This window comes from Wolffia australiana, chromosome 13, assembly GCF_029677425.1.
Source record: "Wolffia australiana isolate 7733 chromosome 13, ASM2967742v1".
Lineage (NCBI taxonomy): Eukaryota > Viridiplantae > Streptophyta > Magnoliopsida > Alismatales > Araceae > Wolffia > Wolffia australiana.
Window position 1 is genome coordinate 10,541,268 of NC_135847.1, and position 19,169 is coordinate 10,560,436.

Here is a 19,169-nt window from a genome sequence, read left to right on the forward strand (position 1 = left end):
ACAGGCTAAGTCCTTAGAGAGGTGCGCCAATGTGCCTGGCAGGTGCAGCTGCTTCTCTTGTGTGCAACCAGCGGGCAAATGTACTTGCTGGCGCATGCTTCCTGCCATGCAGCGCACGCCACCACACAACGGCGGCAGAAATGGGAGAAATTACAAATTCAAAGCGTAAAAAATAAAATTTTGATTGCAAATTTTTCTAGGGACGAAGTGGAGAGATGATGCAGAATCTAGATAGATAAAGGATAGACTTTAGAGAGAGACAATAAAGTGGTCTAGAGAGAGAGTAGGCCGAAATAAGGAAATAGAGAAAAAGGGAAGAAATGTTGTAGGAGTTTGAGATGGAATTTGGAGTTGCAAGTGGAGGAGAGTTTTTAGGACATTTTGAGGGAATAAACTAAGGATATGGATGAAGGCCTAGAGAGATAAAGAGTTTATTCTACAGTTAAAAGTTAGGGATAATGTGTGTGTAGAGTTAGAAAGTGATGGAATAAAAGGAGAAATGGATATAGAATGATGGGAAAATGGAAGTCTAAGTTACTATTGCGTTAATGCAAGTCTATTGAGCCCCCAATGCTTCCTCTAAAGTCATGATCCTTATATTTTGCAGGATCAGGCATTTTTCGACAAACTTACATGAAGCAGGTTGAACAACCTGGATTCTGAAAATGCCTTGTCCTGCTGGCCAGCCACTTGCTAGAGCACGTCCAGATTGAGGACAAATGAGGGAGGAAAAGAGTATTTATGCATAGGAAGAATTACTAAAATATCTCTTTGCACATTTTCTATTATGTTTTCTTGCCATTTTGCCTCATTTTCCCCATGGGTTGGGAGCTTCCCCTTGGTCTTCAGCTTCTTCTTTGTAAGGCTATTGAGAGCCCAATGGGCATGTCAGGTCATGGCCCATCTCCCTTTGATTTCTCTTTTAAAGTCCCACAACAGCATTTGCTCCTTTCAAACCCCTTTTGAGAATCACTATCCTCCCAAAAATTATCCGACTCATTAGGAGTTGTATCTTCTCATTCCTGTAATTTTCTGCACATATGGAACTATGAAATACTCATCAGTACTTGAATTCAAAGAAGTCAAGGATGTTAGTTTAAAAAATAACCATAATGTGCAAAATTAGAATTTATAGCTAATGCATAAATATTTATTTAATTCAAATGATAACATAATAAATTCTAAATTAATAATACCAAAATCATCAAATATGTGTGTAACTAACCATGCATTTATCATGTTATCATGTGTGTCATGCAGTATTGCACTCGAGGAACCAACAGGTCCCAAAAGGTTGTTATGACATATTATGATTGTCTTTAAATTCAAAATGGCATACATTGATCATGGGGATTTCCCATATAACATTGTGAAATATCACATTTTGTTTCCTGTAATCTCAACATTTCTCCCCTTATTCTAGTAATGAGCTAGATTTAGTATATACAAGTAAATATGCCCATTAATTATTGTGTAGTTTTATCAATGGAATATTCCCATTAATTATTTATTAGAGTTCAAGGAGAGCTTGGTTACTTCGACAATGGATTGGATCATCACAGCCAATATGATGTCATTTTGGGGGTCTAAAATTTAGTCTAGGAAGTGGTTCATCATAAGATGCATATCTTAATATTACACAAATTAATTAGGTATTTTTAATACATGTGATCTACATGGTTAAAATCCGTTTATATATTTTTCTCATATATCCATGAATTTTGTTTAAATCCTAAATGACAGGATCGTAATGGCATTATTAGTATTTATGAGTTATGAAGATTGACCTCTGGTAGTTTGTTATACCTCAGAGAATTAATTTGATTAATTTTTTTTATTTTTCATCGGTCTAGTTCTTCTATCATTTAAATAGATATAATGTTTTTGGCTGATGTTGCTTAGTTCATTATGAAACGAGGCAACATGAAATAGGGTAAAAAATACAGATACGTGAACCCAATGTTTTGTCATCCATGCCCGTTAAATCCCGCAAAACAAAGGCTATTCAAGGGTTATTTGGGGGCATACATAAATGATAGTATGATGTCATTCCAGGGCCAATGTACAAACTTGTGAGCTGAAACTTACATCCATAGTGAAGATAGCAAAAATGTACAGATGTCGAAAAGAGGTGAATTTGGGGATAAATAGATATACTCTTGGTATATATCTGCAATGAATGAGTATTCCTATTCCTCATTTTATTTCATTAACAAGTGATCAATTGGTTTTTTATCTTAGTGAGACCTCTGAAAAGACATTAATTTTTATTGAGTTATTGCATTAGATATTAAGTGTGCTTTAGTTATACATTGACACAATCCAGACCAGCTTTATTCAAGAGGAAATATTGGCAATAAGTAAAGTCTGGATGTGGCACGAAATTAATTATGATTCTCAATTTTGTAAATCCTATCATTAAGCAAACTGACATATTAGAGTGCCCTTTCATCCATCCAATTCATTTTACTTACTCCAGGTCCAAAATTTTGATGTAAGTTATGCGTTTATAACTGTCTATATTGTATTCAAAAACATTTGACTGAATGTTTAGATATTACATACTTCTAAGATTTGATAGCCAGTAGTAAAGGAGATGCAATGAAAAATATCTGAAAGGAGAACATATTTCAACTGACACTTAAAATATCTAGCTCTCAAATAACTTTCGTTGAGTATTCAAAGGTATCACATTAGGTTTGGAAATGATTCTAGAGTATGGAAACTTCTATGTTTGACCATAAAATAAGAAGGATTATACAAATGCTTCAAAATAATACTATTTTCTAATTTTCGTTCTATCGTTTAATCTGTTTTTAGGTTCAAATCTACATAAATTTCTTTCCCGTGTGTTTTATCAAAGTAGAGAATAATAATAAATAGGTATTTTCTATAATCTTGATACAGATGGTCATTACATCGTATGAGTTATGATATTATTCTAGTTTCATCTGGTGCATTGATTGGAGTAATGTTTCGGACCTGCTGATTTGTATAGGAGATAAGGCGAGAAGGGAGGGAGAAGACACTGAGATGATCGCCGATGTGCCGGGATGGACTACGACAGGATAAAGGCAGGCGGAATGGACATCGCCTACGAGAGGGGTCCGACAGAATGCACGTCGCCGGAGGGAGCCAAACACATTCTTGTGATACTTCTTGGCTGCCTCCTCAAGGGAGGGCTACTCTATTTAAATGAATCGCAGAAGGTCCAAATGACCTAAATGGTCCTGTTGGGCTAAATGATGAAAAAGGCCTAGATAGGTCGGGGTCGTTTCAAGTAAAATATGGATGCATGTGTTACATGTCCCCATGATTTGATAGATATTAAAAAAGCATGTTAAGGGATTTCTTATGCAGTGCAGAACATAGCCACTTTGATAATGATTAAAAATGATGCCTTAGGACAATGGGCACCTCACTGATTAAAGGTGTAGCCTCAGCGTTCCTATGGGGAATTCTCAGTTTAATGTTTACACAAGATAGAATGTAAGAAATATTTCAAACCCACTGTTACACAAGATAGGCCACCAACATTACTACTAGAAAAGGAAATATTACAATGCAAACGCTACCCTTGACCTTTGTGATCTGAAACATTCAATTTGGATAAATTTAGGAAAATGTATTTTGAGTCATGCCAAGTGCTGCCCATGTGTATAAAGGAAGACAATTAAAAGAATGTTTGATGTGCTTATAATTCTGAAAAACTTTCTGCACAGGATGCTGAGAAAATGCAATGTGTCTGTAGACCTCTATTTATTGTGAATTACTCCGCATTTATACTTATTATAATAAGTGCAAGTTTTAATTCATTCATGCGAACCGAAAGCTACATATCTTAATGGACCCGTTCGTCGTTGATGCAGTGTCTTTTTTCTTTTTTCTTCATATTATCATTTGTTAAAATAAGGTTTTCATGCAGCCGTAAGACAAGAATTATGAAAGGAGAGGAGAGAGCGACCAGATTCCAGGAACAACAAATTACAGACTTACAATGCAAGAAAAATAATAATTCAGCGGCATTACTTGCTTCATTAAACAACTTCCAACTCGTATCACCAAACACCTTCAATATTATTAAATATCCCAGCAATAATGCACCTTATAATAAATACGAATGAGACATGACGTAAGGAAGCCTGGTGAAAGTCGACTGCTGGCAAAGAAATTTAGATTCGAGGCAATCCTAATTTGTTTCTGGCGCATTCCATGTGAGGATACGCCTGACAACATATTTAACAGAGAGGCAGTCTCTGAAGTCAAAATCACATAAAGAGAGGAAGAGATGGAGATAGATAGATAGAGGCAGAGAGAAAGAAAGGGATAGAGCGAGAGAGAGAGAGAGAGGGAAATAGAGAGGGAGAGAGAGAGAGGGATAGAGCGAGAGAGAGAGAGAAAGAGAGGGAAATAGAGAGGGAGAGAGAGAAAGAGAGGGATAGAGTGAGAAAGAGAGGGATAGAGAGAGAGGGAGAGGGAGAGAAAGGAAATTTTTCACCGTCAAACACTCGGGAAGCAGCAGGCAGCGTCAAAAGGAAAGGGCAGAGTAGATGACCGCAGAGAAAGCAGCCGACGCGACGGCGTACGAGTATCTCGCCTTAAGTGCAAAGCCACCGTTTCGAGGGGGAGGAGCTGCGCCACGACAGAAATCAATAGTGCGTTTGAGAGAAAAAAAAAGATATGAAATCTATTACCAGTGCCGTTGAAAGCCGCCAAGTCCGGAGAGCCCGGTGGCAGGCCGAGAACCACTGTAGATAATCATTCATCAGAGAGGAGTTGGTGAAGAAATCAAATTGTTATTCGATCAGCACAAAACTTGAGATTACTATGACCCGCAGTGAAATTGTGTAAATGCTCATAATACCTCGCTTCTGTTACTAGACACAATTGGAGGAATTTTGTTGGTCATTGTTAAGCAGGGCTAAGGGGGAAAATTATCCAGCTTTCGAGAATTGAAGATTGAGGTAATGAAGTTGATGTTCAATTATGTTTTTGACGATCAATTGGCAGAATCCTCGATAAGAGAAAGCGATGATGTGTATAAACAACTCACATATTCTTGGAACTACTGAAAACCCCAATAGAGATAAGAAGAGCAACCATTTATTGGAAACGTTCCTATTAAGAATTCCCCGGAACTTTCAATAGAAAATGGGTTTCACAGGAAAACATCAATCAAAATAGGCTGTGATGCACCCCGTATCTCTCTCTCTCTCTCTGTCTGATAGAGAGGAATGATAATGTTATGCTCGAGGGTAACTCTCTTTAGAAGAAACAGTTTCAAAAGAAAAGGCAGTAGCCTACAAAAGTCTATATCCAGGCGTCGCCAACACTGCTTCACACAAAATATATCTATCTTTCAACAAGAATTGTTGAAAGGAAACGTACAAATTTCAACAAAGAACCTTTAGAGATCATAGTATTCACAGAATAATTTCAGAAGAAAAACCGGAGAGTTTAGGGGGTCGTGGCATACCTGGGCAAAATGTAATGTTACCCGCAGTAATACCGCAGATAGTAGACAAGTTAACCACGCGGTCATACTTAAGAGTATAACCCTGCATTTGCTCGCCATAGTAGACAGCCCGAACGAGATCACACAAGCAGTAGTTGCTCTCATTCCGAGCTGCTGGGCAGCAAGCGTTCGCTGGCATATCCGCCTCACCAACAGCGTATTTGAGGCAGAACATCAGATTAACCGGCACGGCCTTGCATCTATCAGTAAGATCCGCCGTTGCCCCACTGAGAAGAACGAACACAGAAATGAAGACAAGCGCGTTAGTTGTGGTGCCCATCGTCCAGAAATTTTTGACAATCTAATTGGGTTTGGACGGAGTTTATAAAGGATTGGTCTGGGGAGAAGATAACCCACATGACGAGAGAATTAATTGCCGCATGGAGACTGTTGGAAGGGGCGGCTACTGACCTTTGGCTCAGGGCAGACTGACGGACACCGCCGGAAGTGAAAGGGAAAACGGCCGCGTGTTCTATGGACTTTTAGAGCTACTACGATAACCGCCATGCATCATAAAAGTCTTTGGTATTATCTCGTGAATAGTCAATAACAAGCTGGTTTGATTAAAATTCCAATATTTACTACCTTTAATTCGCACCCAATTTTTAATTTTTGTCTTCCTCATTGACGGGTGCCAATGCTTTTTATTCTCACAGAGTAATTGACAGTACTTCTTTTTACTCTGTGAGAAGTCAATAAAAAGCTAGTTTGAATACAAAGCCGATATCTACTCTGTTTAATTCCGGCCCAGTTTTAGTTTTTGCTTTCCCTTCGAAATTACCGATACTTCTTATTTTTATTTTGGAAGGTTTTACATTTAGGGTTTGCCACTGTCGGATAGCCATGACGTTGACGACTGGTTAATCTTTCACAGCACCGATCTTTGGAGTCCTTTGAAGAGTCAATCAAGAGCTGCTAGAACCAATTTCTGATTTTTATTATTTTGAATTCGCCTCTTGTTTTAATTTTTGCTTCCCCTAAGACAAGAGATACTATTTTTAAATGCACTTAAGATGACGGTCTTTTAAGCGGCTGTCGGCATTGTCAATGACCTGGAACGACATTGACAGAAGGGGTTGATTTTGTTGACGCTTGATTGTAACTGATCCCGTCAACCGTACCCTCAACCTTCCAACATCTAAACTCGTCAAACGTTATAAATCGTCAACGTTAACGTGAACGAAAACCTATAACGTTTGAGTAAATCTGTAATGACGTGACGTTGACGTGTGCTGAACTAAATTGTAATGGCGAGACGAGCAATTAATAAGAGATGGGCCCAGTATTCGTATGCATTAAATAGAGAGGCTACAGTAGGCGCGCTATTTCATAGGCCAATTCTTTGTAGTTCTCGTTCAACAGGACTCTCAGTGGGTGAAGTATCTTCTTTGTGAATTGAGACTGGGCGATGAACGTGGCGGGGCCTTCAGACAGCGGCGAGCCACCAAAGCTAAGTAATGTCCAAACAAGAAGAGAGACAACACAGCTGTGAGAAAAGACCCATGAGAAGTCTTCCTCGCAATTTTTATCTCCTGGCAAGTATACTACATTTTTTGCCTACTACTGTTATTCACCAGTGCCTGGTGCTAAAGAACAATTGGCATTAGTTTATTCGGATGCTCTCGATTATACCCTTTGTCTGTAAACTTTTTTTCCTTTTTTTACTTAGATTCTTCTCGCCATTCCTCGCATTATTTGGATGATTGCGCATTATTTGAATATTTTTTATAATCTTTTTCTTAAATAAAAAAAATTGGATGACTACGCGTTATGGAACCGACGAGATCGAGAGGATAAATCAAAGATTTGGAGGATGGGTAGGAAGGATAAGTTAGAAATTGAGAGAGACGAACTGAATCAAAAAGCCGGGGACGAGGGATTAAACGAAAGAAGGCGAGATCTAGAGGGGGAGGGGAAAATAGTAGCAAGAAAGTGAAGAGTTTGGTCGAATTAGTAACTACCGTGATAAGAGTACAGGAAGGCGGAACATACACTTATATTAAGTGACTCTGTGCAGGGAGTAAGTAATTTAATGGCACGCATCCGTAAATCTCTAATGTTCATGCACAATCTGTAGTATTCTCTTGGATGTCAATTCATTGAATTTAATAAAATTTGGTGGACTTCTTCTGACAAGTCCCACACGAGGGTCATGAAGTCAAGTAGGCATTTCAAAATCAGCAGCCTCGCTTGACATGCACAAAATATTAATTTTCTAGTCTCAATACAAATTTTATGAAAATATGTGATGGGTGAAAGCAAATGCACGACACTTGTATTTTGACAGACATGGGTGCTAGTGCACGGGACTAATTGTTTTTCAAGTATCCCATGGGCCACATGCATAGTATTCCCTTAAATTGACTTGTTGAGTGCTAAATTATCATCCTGGTAAACTCACGGGCCAAATTTTGATGACAGTTGACCATAATAATGAATGGCATTAATAAGTGATAAGTTTCGACAGTTTTAATTCAAATCAATCTCTTTCTAGATGTCCATACATTTATCTATCTACTTATATTCATGTCTGTGGTCTCTCTCTCTCTCTCTCTCTCTCTCTCTCTCTCTCTCTCTCTATATATATATATATATATACATATAAAAAGTGGTGTGTGTGTGCGTGTGTGTGTGCGTGTGTGTGTGTGCGTGTGTGTGTGTGTGCGTGCGTGTGCGTGTGCGCGTGCGTGTGCGTGTGCGTGTGCGTGTGCGTGTGCGCGTGCGCGAGCGTGTGCATGTGCGTGTGTGTGCGCGTGTGCGTGTGTGTGCACGTGTGTGCACGTGTGTGTGTGTGTGTGTGTGTGTGTGTGTGTGTGTGTGTGTGTGTGTGTGTGTGTGTGTCTGTGTGTCTGTGTGTGTGTGTGTGTGTATGTATATGTATATATCTTTATAGATGTATATATATCTATATGTAAACATATATATATTAAATATATCTTTATCTTAGTTGAGATTGGATAGTTATTGGATGTTACTGACTTTTCTGTTGTATTTGCTTTTGATGCATAAGTAAATGATTTTTAATGAGGATATATTTTAAGGAATTAGTTTGTGTTTATAGATCAGGGATTGGTCATAAAAATTAGGTTCAAGGGCCATGTTGAAGGACCAAAATGAGTTTGCATACATAATAAATCAACATCAACATATCTCTTAAACAAATCATAAAAATGATGATCGAGGTTCTAACACTGGAGGAGCCAACATCCACCTTCTAATCTAGAAGGTGCAAATAGAACACCAAATCTTCATGAAACCCTATTTGGTCATTCCTTTGTATGAAACTCCTAGAATAATTAGGATAACCCTAATTTGTTATCCTACATTGGACAGTTTCATTTAGAAATTATAGGAAAACTGACTTGCCAAGGACTTCATCACATTGTGTTCGTTGAGTTGTCTTCTATTATACATTGGGGTTAAAACCACGTCTTGATCACTAAATCATCTTGATGGACATTTTCTTACGTCTGAAGAAAGTTTCTTTGTATCCAATGATCAACACTCATAGGTCATAGTTAAAACATTACCTTCAATCCACAACGTGTTTGGTATTTAAGGTGTAAAAACCGCTTACACAATCATGACTTTAATTTACTAGGTTGATGAGTATGTATGTTACCATTTAGGGGTTCACACAGAATAATTCAGTAAATTATTCCCTTAAAGTGTACCCATTATCATTCCTCGGTGTCTCCACCCTAATGGTTATGTCAGTAGGAAAGGTAGTGATATCATATCTTGATTTTTTCAGGATACATATTATAAGATAAATAATCATCGTGTTTGATGTGATCATAATTTAGTTATCATTTCACATATATCAACATAAGTGTTGCATGTGTATAAAAATTGTATTAATGAATTAATGATTTTTATTAATGAATGCTAAATGAGATGTGGAATGTATGTTTAGCTTCCAAGTCGTACATAATATTATCATTGTTGTGTTTGGGTAGCTAGTCACAACTCACACATAGTAGGCCAGAAGTTCAGGTCGTTAGCTAGTTGATCATGGAAGCAGGCATACTGGGCCACATAACATGTCAAAAGATCATCAGAAAAGTTCTACAAAATGCAGAATTAGATGGCTTAACTTGGATTTACAAGATACACGCTACACGATGGTAGAAATATTTGCATGTGTGATGCTTATAATGAAGTGCGATAATACATTATCAAACTTAGGGAATTATGATTTCATCATAATGTAGAAATCACTATTTGTTAAGCATGGGTTTTAAATATTCACATTCAAAGGATAGTCTGAAAATTACAGTAAATTTATGCCATTGTTTGGGTTTTCGAGACATATGCAACACAATAAGAGTTCTATACTAAGTAAAGGGTTCACTAAAGGGTCCAATCCATGGGAGGCATTGGCAAATAAATTCTCAAATGATTTAAAATTTCCGAATGAGATGATAAAACTCTGAAAATTTACTAACGAAATGATTATATCGTGAAGTGAAGTTAAAAGATAGAAAAAAAATAGTTGGGCATTTTAATTTTAAGGAATTTGAAATTTTCAAATCTAATTCAATTTTTTTTGCTGTCACTCACTGATTTAAATCTTTTAGTGAATTTTTGAATGTTTTAAAAGATTAATTTAAGCTAATTGATCAATGGAAAATGAATATTAATACTAAATTTCAAGAAAATTTATAAATCGGAATGAAATGGTAGAAAGATCAGAAATCAAACTAAAATTGAATGAAAATTGAGTATGATCTTGAGTGAAATTCTAGATCTAATCCTATGAAAGCACTCCTAACCTTCAACAGAGTGGAGATTACAATCCCTCTTTGAAAATCTTCCAATTGAAATTGGAAGAGTGATGTGGCGAGATGACAAAATTTGTGGTTGTAAGCACCCATAATCAAGATGGGAATGGTGATTTCATGATCTTGATGCCGCTGTGTCCTCCAGGCTATAGAAGTGCCAGAAAAAAATCAAGAACACCTTCCTCGATCCCCCAATCTCCCCTTTAACTGTTGGAAATACCCTAATGATTCCTGGCAATTTTATCGTATGTTGTGTGTGAAGCACTCCGCATAGGTGAACGTGTATGGTGCTTTGCTTTGCCAACAGAGTGCTTCGCATACTCTGATTGACTGGCAAAAGTGCTTCATTGATTCACATGATTCCCATAAGTGCTTCAATATATGCATGCAATACAATGCACTTTGCACACAATCGTGTATCCATCGTTGTGCATTTATCTGGAATGTGATTGGTCAAAAGATGATCCCGTTGGTGGCATGCATACGCTCACTTACTTATTAGTGCATTTCAGACAATTAAGGGCTAAATAAAACAAAAAATAAAAGAAATGAAAAAACCCTAGATAAATGGGAAAATCTGAAAACAAACTTTATTTCCTAGTTACTAGTATTTATTAAAATTAATGAATGTGTTTATTTTATTTGATTTATTCTTGTGTTACATATAATTATTTTACTAATTCCCTTAAAATTCACTAAAAAACTCATTCAACCCATTATTCAATGGAAATCATCAGTTTGCCATAAAATCATGATAACATGAAAGAAATATGTCTAATTTCAACGTTACAAAAAACCAAATACAATGAGAATGAGTTTTTTAAAGTATCATTCTTGCACGTTATCAGGTATCAAAATATCTGGATAGAAATTATACTGTGTAGCTTCACTCACATGATGAGTATGGATGGTCCTGTAGCCATAAGCGTGCAGACGCTAAGAAAAGATAGTGGGTGGTCTTTAGCATGAAGCGTTCACTGAATTGATCCATAAAAATCAATGAATGGTATTATACCAAAATTTCAATCAAGTTAATTTATATCGCGTTGTGTAAGTGGTCCTTAGAATTAAGACACTGAAGATGTCTTATGTGTATTTTGCCTAGGGCCTATGAGTCTCTAATCATGGAATTCTAAAGTCTTAGTTTGGGTGCTTCAAGAAGTTCACAAAAATGATTGACTGGTCAAGATGGGGTCATCTACCCTTAGTATAAGATGAGGAAACTGAAGGAATAGATTTAATGAAGCTTTTGGAAAGTAATTGGAATATCAAAGCCTCGTCTCACCCTGCGGAGGCTGAAAAGCTGGAGTGCGCGAGGCGCTCAGTATGAAGCTGCTTTGACTTCATAATGTTCTTCTCCCGCTCACTCGCCCCTTTTCATCGTAACCTCAGAACCTTACTTCGTCACTGAGCTGCCTGCCCTCCGCTTTAGACAGCTTTTCCGGCCGAAATAGTTAGAGTAGCCGCCCGAACGAGCAGGTAGAGTAGCCAGCTTAGCAACTGCTGTGAGTTCTACGATTATTTTCTAAAGCACCAATACAAACTTGGAAGACTCATTAACGTTTGATAGTTGACCATAAAATAAGTCATCCTAGGAGTGAAATGGATGAGGGACTATACGCACATTTAACAGATGACGACATGTTCTATGAGTGAGCCAAAACATAGTCTTTTTTTTTTCAAGAGAATGAGTTGTATCTTCGCATCCCACAGGTTGGAGACTCGACCTATCAATTGGATTAAATTGATTTGTCATTAATTAATCAAAATGATGATGTAGTTAATTAATTTGGTAGGCTAAAAATATTATTGGGACACTACAGTTATTAGCTAGACTGAAGCATGGGGCTAGAGGGTCACATAATATAATTAAAGTTTGGGGGTTTCATGAAAATACACATAATATAAATTGGGGAAAGCCTTGAACAAAATTCATCTAGGCCATAATTGCTAAAAGATCTTCCCCTTCTTCTCCTTCTCCCCATAGGTCTTCTCTATTTTTGATATGGTTGGGATGGCACAATGATAGAGGCTGAGTGTAAATGTAGCTCGTCAAGTAGGAGGAGATTCGATGTGTCGCGAACTGCATGGGTACATCTAGAGGATGCATACTTGAGCAACTCAATATGTCTCGCCCTAGGATGTATGAAATCCTTGTTTTGATACATGACTGAGTGATTTGAATATTTTTTTTTGATGATGTTTTTTTTAGTCTTCTGATGCAAGGAATCATTTTGTTTCATTCTAATCGAGGCAATATTATCTAACACTCAAAATACATAATTTCTGATTCTGTATGAAAGGGCAAATTATTTCATAAAAATCACAAATTTAAGATTCTATTTTTCCTTGCCTGGTTATAGATAAATTTCACAAAACTGTGACCTCCTACAACAACCACCTCGTGTTAAAAAAAGTGTTGAATATTTATGGAAAATTCAAATCCAAAAAAATCCAATAAGCAAAATCATTCTGAAGTTTATATAAATGGCAAGAGGTTGAGATCTATAATGATCTTTTGGTTTTTATCTATAACCCAACTAGTTATGGTTCACATCGAATGTCATATTCAGGCACATATTGAAAAATACACACTATTAGATTAAATGATCATTTTTTTATTTTTCATATTTTTATAGGTTGAAGAGTTCCATGATCTACGGTTGTATCAGAACTTTCACAACAGTTTTGTTTTCAATTTTCAGTGCTATCTTCTTCTCATGCCATCAAATATTTTTTGCACCTAAAATAGGTGCATATAAAGTCAGCTTTAAAATAAAAAATCACCATGTAACAACCTTTTACAAATTAAAAAAATAAAGTACTTTTAAGGGTTCATTCTACTTGAAATTCAATGAATGGATTAATACTCAAAGCTACAGTAATATGCTCAGCATAAATCTACCATTAATCCAATAGTATTTTTATCGCTGCATAAAATGTGCACCTTTCTGATTTAAGATGCACTCCCTATGTTTATTATAAGGACCCCTCTTTTATAAAAGGATACATCACAATCACTAGCAATGGAAAATCAACATTGTCACAAGTGCACAAAATAAACATGCAGGTAAAGTAAACATACATATGGAATGGGGACGTGATTGAAGAATAAATTAACATGTATTTATTTTATATTAATTTTCATTATTGATGCATTAACATAGTAGCTCTTAATTTTTATTAGAATACCACAGATTAAAAAGCCTAATATCATTATAAGATTTTATAAAACTTTTTTTGGTATTTTTTTTTATAAATAATTGGTTTATTTAAGACTCATTTCATTTATTTCAGGAATAATATATTTATGTGAATTATAAAATGGGAAGTAGAATGAGCCAAAGAATGGGATGATCATATCTAACAAAGTGGTCGACTAGGTCACAAGTAGACCAAACTAGACTAAAAGTGATAAAGGAAAACTACATTTTTAATTTTGCTGTCATTGTAGTATTAATTTTTCTAGATCAAATAAAATTGTTAATTATTGAAAACTCGCTCAAATTTATACTAGGCGCGATGTTTTCTCCACACTAACTGACCTTCAAAGGTGGATTTAATGGTTGAGTTATAGTTTTAGAGAATTAGGATAGTGATAAGAGATAAGTAATGAAAGGGAGAGTTGAGATAGTGATAAGATAAGCTCACTATATCACCTTTTATAAATAATTTTTTTATTGATTTCAAAGATAGCAAGCAAGTAAGATTACAGATTAGATTTATATTTTTGGAATAAAGGATGATACTAAGATAGGTAGTAGAAGAGGGGTATAAGATCAGTAAGACAGAGAGAATAATAATATACTACTCTTAATAGAAGATAGGAAGGTTGTTTATTTAATCAATAGCAAGTTGTGTATGATATAGGAGTTAGATATAATAACGGTGGGTATAAAGATTAAGGAATATAGTGAATAAGATTTTACTTTAATAAGATGTAAAAATTTAATTAATAGGAGTATTTATTTTAATAAGAGGCAAGGAGAAGAAGAATGAGAACAGACTTATTATATATAGGGAGAAGAAGAGATTGTATATTAAGATATAGATGAATAAAAGAGAGAAATAGTAGAATATTTATATATCAAGATGCTTAGAATTTAAGGATAAGAGATGTAAGTAGGAAAATAGGGATTATCTAACTTGTAAGAGAATTAAGTGGTTAGATAGAGAGAATGAAGGAACTAGTTTAATTAACTTGATAGTTAGAGAGATGGAAATTAAGAAGAGGTAGGAGAATTAAAAAGATTATTAAGATGAGTTTTAGTGGGTATTTTAGGATTTTATATTTATAAAGGCAATATGATTTATATAGGTAAATATATTTCAATATTATTTTCAAATATTTTTTAGAAGAGAAAATCAGAATAAAATGGAATAATTTGCAGAAAAACTTCAAATGCACACTAGGTGTTCGAGAGAACGCCCAAATGAAACAGATCTATGAAATCTCTGTAAAATCTACTTAATTCGTGTTTTAACCAAAGCTAATGGAAAGAAACTTGTTCTTTCCAGAGTTATCATCCATATCAAGTCATGGAAGATATTAGATACGCCTTGATGCAGGCGAGCAGGAGTTGGGGTGCTGATCGCCGCCCCCTAGCTTCAATGACCTTGACTGCTCATGATTTGTTTTTTTATCTCCTTGACCCCTCCTGACACAAGGCTGAAAGAAATGTTTTATGCATTATCCCATATCAATAATATTGAGAAGTGAAACATGCATATAAATTTTGACTAAGGATACCCTTCGAATTAATCACACTTCTACTCTTGCACGCCCATCCATGTCCATCTATGGGCCATATGGGCTCCTTCTACACTTGCTTGTGCGGTTCTCTAAGGGGTCATGATGTGGCTCCTTGAGTGCAGCATCCCTCATCTCCAGTAGGTGGCATCGAGCACTTTTGCACTTGCTTGCCTGCAACCAGCTACAGTACTGCCACTACTGGTGCTTGGTTTGGCTTCGCATCAAAAATATAAAATAACTACTTCGTTCATTAAATTTATTTCCAGAAAAATATGGAATAACTACTAGAAAGAATTTTAACCCAATAATAATTTTAAAAGTCATTTTTCATGAAAAAAAGTGGACTTGTAATTTAAACCCACTAATAATTAGATGAAAATTTATTTTTGTAACCAATTACCATATTAATGCATGACATGAAAATTCATATAAAGATGAGGATAGTATAGATAAAATGATCCCAAAAATGGCCTTAGAATATGCATAATTTCATGACGCATTTAATGTTCATCATCAAGCCAGGCACGTGGCCATGCATAGAGTGGATTGTTGGGTTCTAGTCCCTTAGTTCAATCATAGAAAACCAGTTTTTTCTATGAAGCGGAAGTGATTATCAATTCAAATTTGATCTATGAAATCAATACATCACATGTACCTTTTAGGGAACATGTTCCAACCTTGACTTGCTCACTCTAAGATAGGTCTGAAGCCGTTCACCTGCTCGATCTCTAGAAGTATCCACGTGATCACATTGCTCTTGGATCTCCACTTCTTCTCCGACTCTTCTTGAAAATCTTGAAGATCTTCTCACCATGAAGACTATCTCCTTGATTGAATGGAAAAAATATTAGAGTGAAGAAAGGGGGGGCAGCTCTGGCTGGCCTAGGTGCCTAAAATGGGTGCCCCTTCCCCTTTTTATATTTTACTTAAGTTTTTTTCTAAAAAACCACATAAAGTAAAATATATTCACCAATGCTCTTATAATCTTATGGGTGTGACCCTCTAGGCCCATATATCATCATAGTTAATAACTTTAATGGCCCAATAACAATGATTAGCCAACCATATTAATTAAGTATATTATGATTAATTAATTAATGATTGATTTAAACCCAATCAATATGTTAAGTTTTGGTAAACCAGACTTTTGGTTAAATAAGTCGTTTAAAGCTCTGATTTATGCAACAATATTTATAAAATTTTCCTTAATTAGAATAGGGTAAGTATGGGTCGAATCCTTAAGGGGCAGGTAGGTAATGAGAGAGTAAATTTTAATTTAAATATATTTTGAAATAATTTTCTTCGGTGATTTTATATATATTTGTATTTTTAACTATTTTGTAAAGAGGAAATCAACTAAATGATAGAAAACTAGACAAACTATTTTAAATAAATAAAATAAGTATTTATATTTTTTTATTATAACTTATAATAATTTATTATGATTTTTACGATATTTTCTAGGGCAAGAAAAATTTTAAAGATAAATAGAACATTAGACCGCATTTCCCGCATTGAAATTGCGACAGAAATGAGCATTGGACAAAAATCGCTGTAGCCTTTGCTTAGGAGGAATTTTTGAGTGTCGTTTGATGCTTTGGAAAGCTTGAAGTCTAGATATCCTCTTTTGAATTTGGTGAGAAAATTCAAATCAAGTCTTCAGGAGATCACAAAAACCTTGTTGTCATGTCCCCTGAGGGCCAAGTGGTGCTCTTTCTTCAAGAATCTTGATCACCCTTGAAATCTCTCTCCCACACTCTTGTAGAACAAGAAGATGGAATAGAAAGAACGTGAAGTTGGATCAGTTTTCTTTGGGGGGTGGGGGCTTCATCACAAGCTTATCTCCGCGACGTTTCCTGTCGGTCTCGACTGACAGCAGCAGGTCTCCCCAAAAAATACACCTCCAACCTATGGCCCCCTTTAGATGAAAATAGCTCCTCAACCAAAAAATAGATTAAAACAAGACATGTCATTTATCACAATTAATCACATCATCCTCCGAGCGATAAAAAAAAAGGGAGGGTATCGCTTTGCGCTCTGAGCGATTAACAAATGGGAAGGGATTCACTGTCGGAGAGAAAGCATTCACAGTATATTTCCAAAGGTTTGTAGTAAGGGAAACGAATTCATAGGGCAGAGAAAGGAGTTGATTAACTTGAAGTTGCAGACAAAGTGCATGACATTAATTAAAAATAGAAATAAATTCACAAGGGCATATTCTAATATGAGGAGGTTCTATTCTACTAGTAATGAGAATATCATCAATGATTTTTGGGATCAATGGATCAAAGAAATCTGATGCACTAGGCCTCCAAAAACAAATTGGGAGCAGAAATCCAAGATGAGATACAAAGAGAGGGGAGAAGAGACTAAATAGAAGTGACCTAACTCCCTCAGCCGTTGGATTTAATTCCAAGGGATTTGAGGGCTAAGATTTCTTGATTTCCAACCTGTACCCACGTGTCCTCCTTCTCAGATTTCAAAATAAACCATTAAAATTCAAATTGTGGGTTAGTTCCACAATTCTTGCTTTTAGTTGACCCAGTCTTTAAGGAGGTTTGAATGGACTTCTAGAATGGGATTCTTGTGTATTGGGCCTCCTCTCATTATCCATTTAACTTCTAATTTCCTCCCGTCTGTATCTCAAATTCACCACTATAATTACCTAAGTCCTGTTTATCAAATAAAATTCCAAGAAGATGTGAGAAATCCACTTGACTCAAAATAGTCAAGTGGGGTTAGTCTCAAAAATCAATAAAATATATAAAAATATAACTTAGAAAAATAAAACATAAATCTATCATTTTATCCTTAAATGGTGGACAATGCTAGTGCAAATTTAAACATATTTGGTAAAAATTAAGTATAAAAGCATAATTTTACTGATCTAATTTGACGTTATCAAGTTTTCATCCTATATGGTACCAAGCAATACCACATGGTCTAGAAGATATCGAGTAGTATTCGAACTCTCTCATGGAACCTTTATTGTTATTGGTTATCGTATTATGTGTAATCCTTCATCCACGTGAGACTCTCGAATGACTTAGGGTATGGTTGACCGTCTGGCCCTAATCCATCATTCAATTAGTACCGATGCCTAACGGGGATCATTAGAGAATGCTTTATTTAAAATTCTCAATATCTTAACCAGGACATTGCTGCATCATCTTCCTTGAGTCAATGTCCACTCATACTGGTGTGGATGATCCCATCTTGACCGCTCAATCCTCTTTGTGAGCTTCTCGCTACACGTGAGATATGACTTGTTTGAATCATGTGGTTAGAGACTTGTAATTCATAGTCAATAAATAGTTTTCCATCGACGAGATGTCCTTGGAGTCTCAGGTCAATGGGTCACTTTTTCAACCGCGACATGAATTAACCTGATTGATATTTAGGTACAATACCATTCAGGGATTCATACAGATCAATTCAGTGAGCTCTTTCTCCAAAGAGCACTCATTATCTATCCTTAGTGTCGCCCGCACTAATAGCCACAAGATCAACTATACTTATCATATAAGTATGATCAGTTATTGCAATTCTATCTGTATAAGCAGGATCAGTTATTGAAATTCTATCCATATAATTTGATGTCCATCTTGACTATCCATTGAATAGGAATATCTAGAATACATGTTGAAAGACTATCGATCGCTGTATTATGATCTCATCATAATTCACTATGTCATTGCACATAGTCATAGACTTCATTATAAACATCACATTGGAATAATAATGAACGTAATATTTTATTCAATGAAATTAAATAAATCATGGTGGTGTGATTTGGCTTGACAGCCTCATAATATGCATCATGGATTGGACTTCTTGTAAAACCCTCTATTGGGTGATAAATGGGAGTATAAAAAAACTGAGCAATTAGATCATAAGTCCCTCCAAAGGCTCTTTCATTAATAATATAATAATGCTTTAAAATGAATTTTAAACTCTTAATTTGCTAGAATTGTATCAAAATGGTTGAAAAGAAAAGGCATAGCGAGCACACGAGATATAGCAAGAGATAAATATAGATATATGAAGACATGAAGAAAAGAGGAAAGGGAGACATTAAGATCATCATTTTTGGGAGATAAGAGTCATCTAAAAAGGT

General features: G+C 35.7%; 1 protein-coding gene across 1 annotated transcript in view; it reads right to left on the reverse strand.

Moving 5' to 3' along the window:
• Positions 1-3,939: 3,939 nt before the first annotated feature.
• The window catches only part of LOC144710904 (uncharacterized), a 29,785-nt gene continuing 14,555 nt past the window's right edge, over positions 3,940-19,169 (reverse strand). Inside the window, exons 3-6 of the mRNA XM_078584748.1 lie at positions 5,873-5,994; positions 5,477-5,742; positions 4,695-4,748; positions 3,940-4,632 (exon numbers count right to left, since the gene is read on the reverse strand). Coding sequence (XP_078440874.1) covers positions 4,529-4,632; positions 4,695-4,748; positions 5,477-5,742; positions 5,873-5,994 — 546 coding nt within the window. The 3' untranslated portion in view covers positions 3,940-4,528. The remainder of the gene's footprint in view (positions 4,633-4,694; positions 4,749-5,476; positions 5,743-5,872; positions 5,995-19,169) is intronic.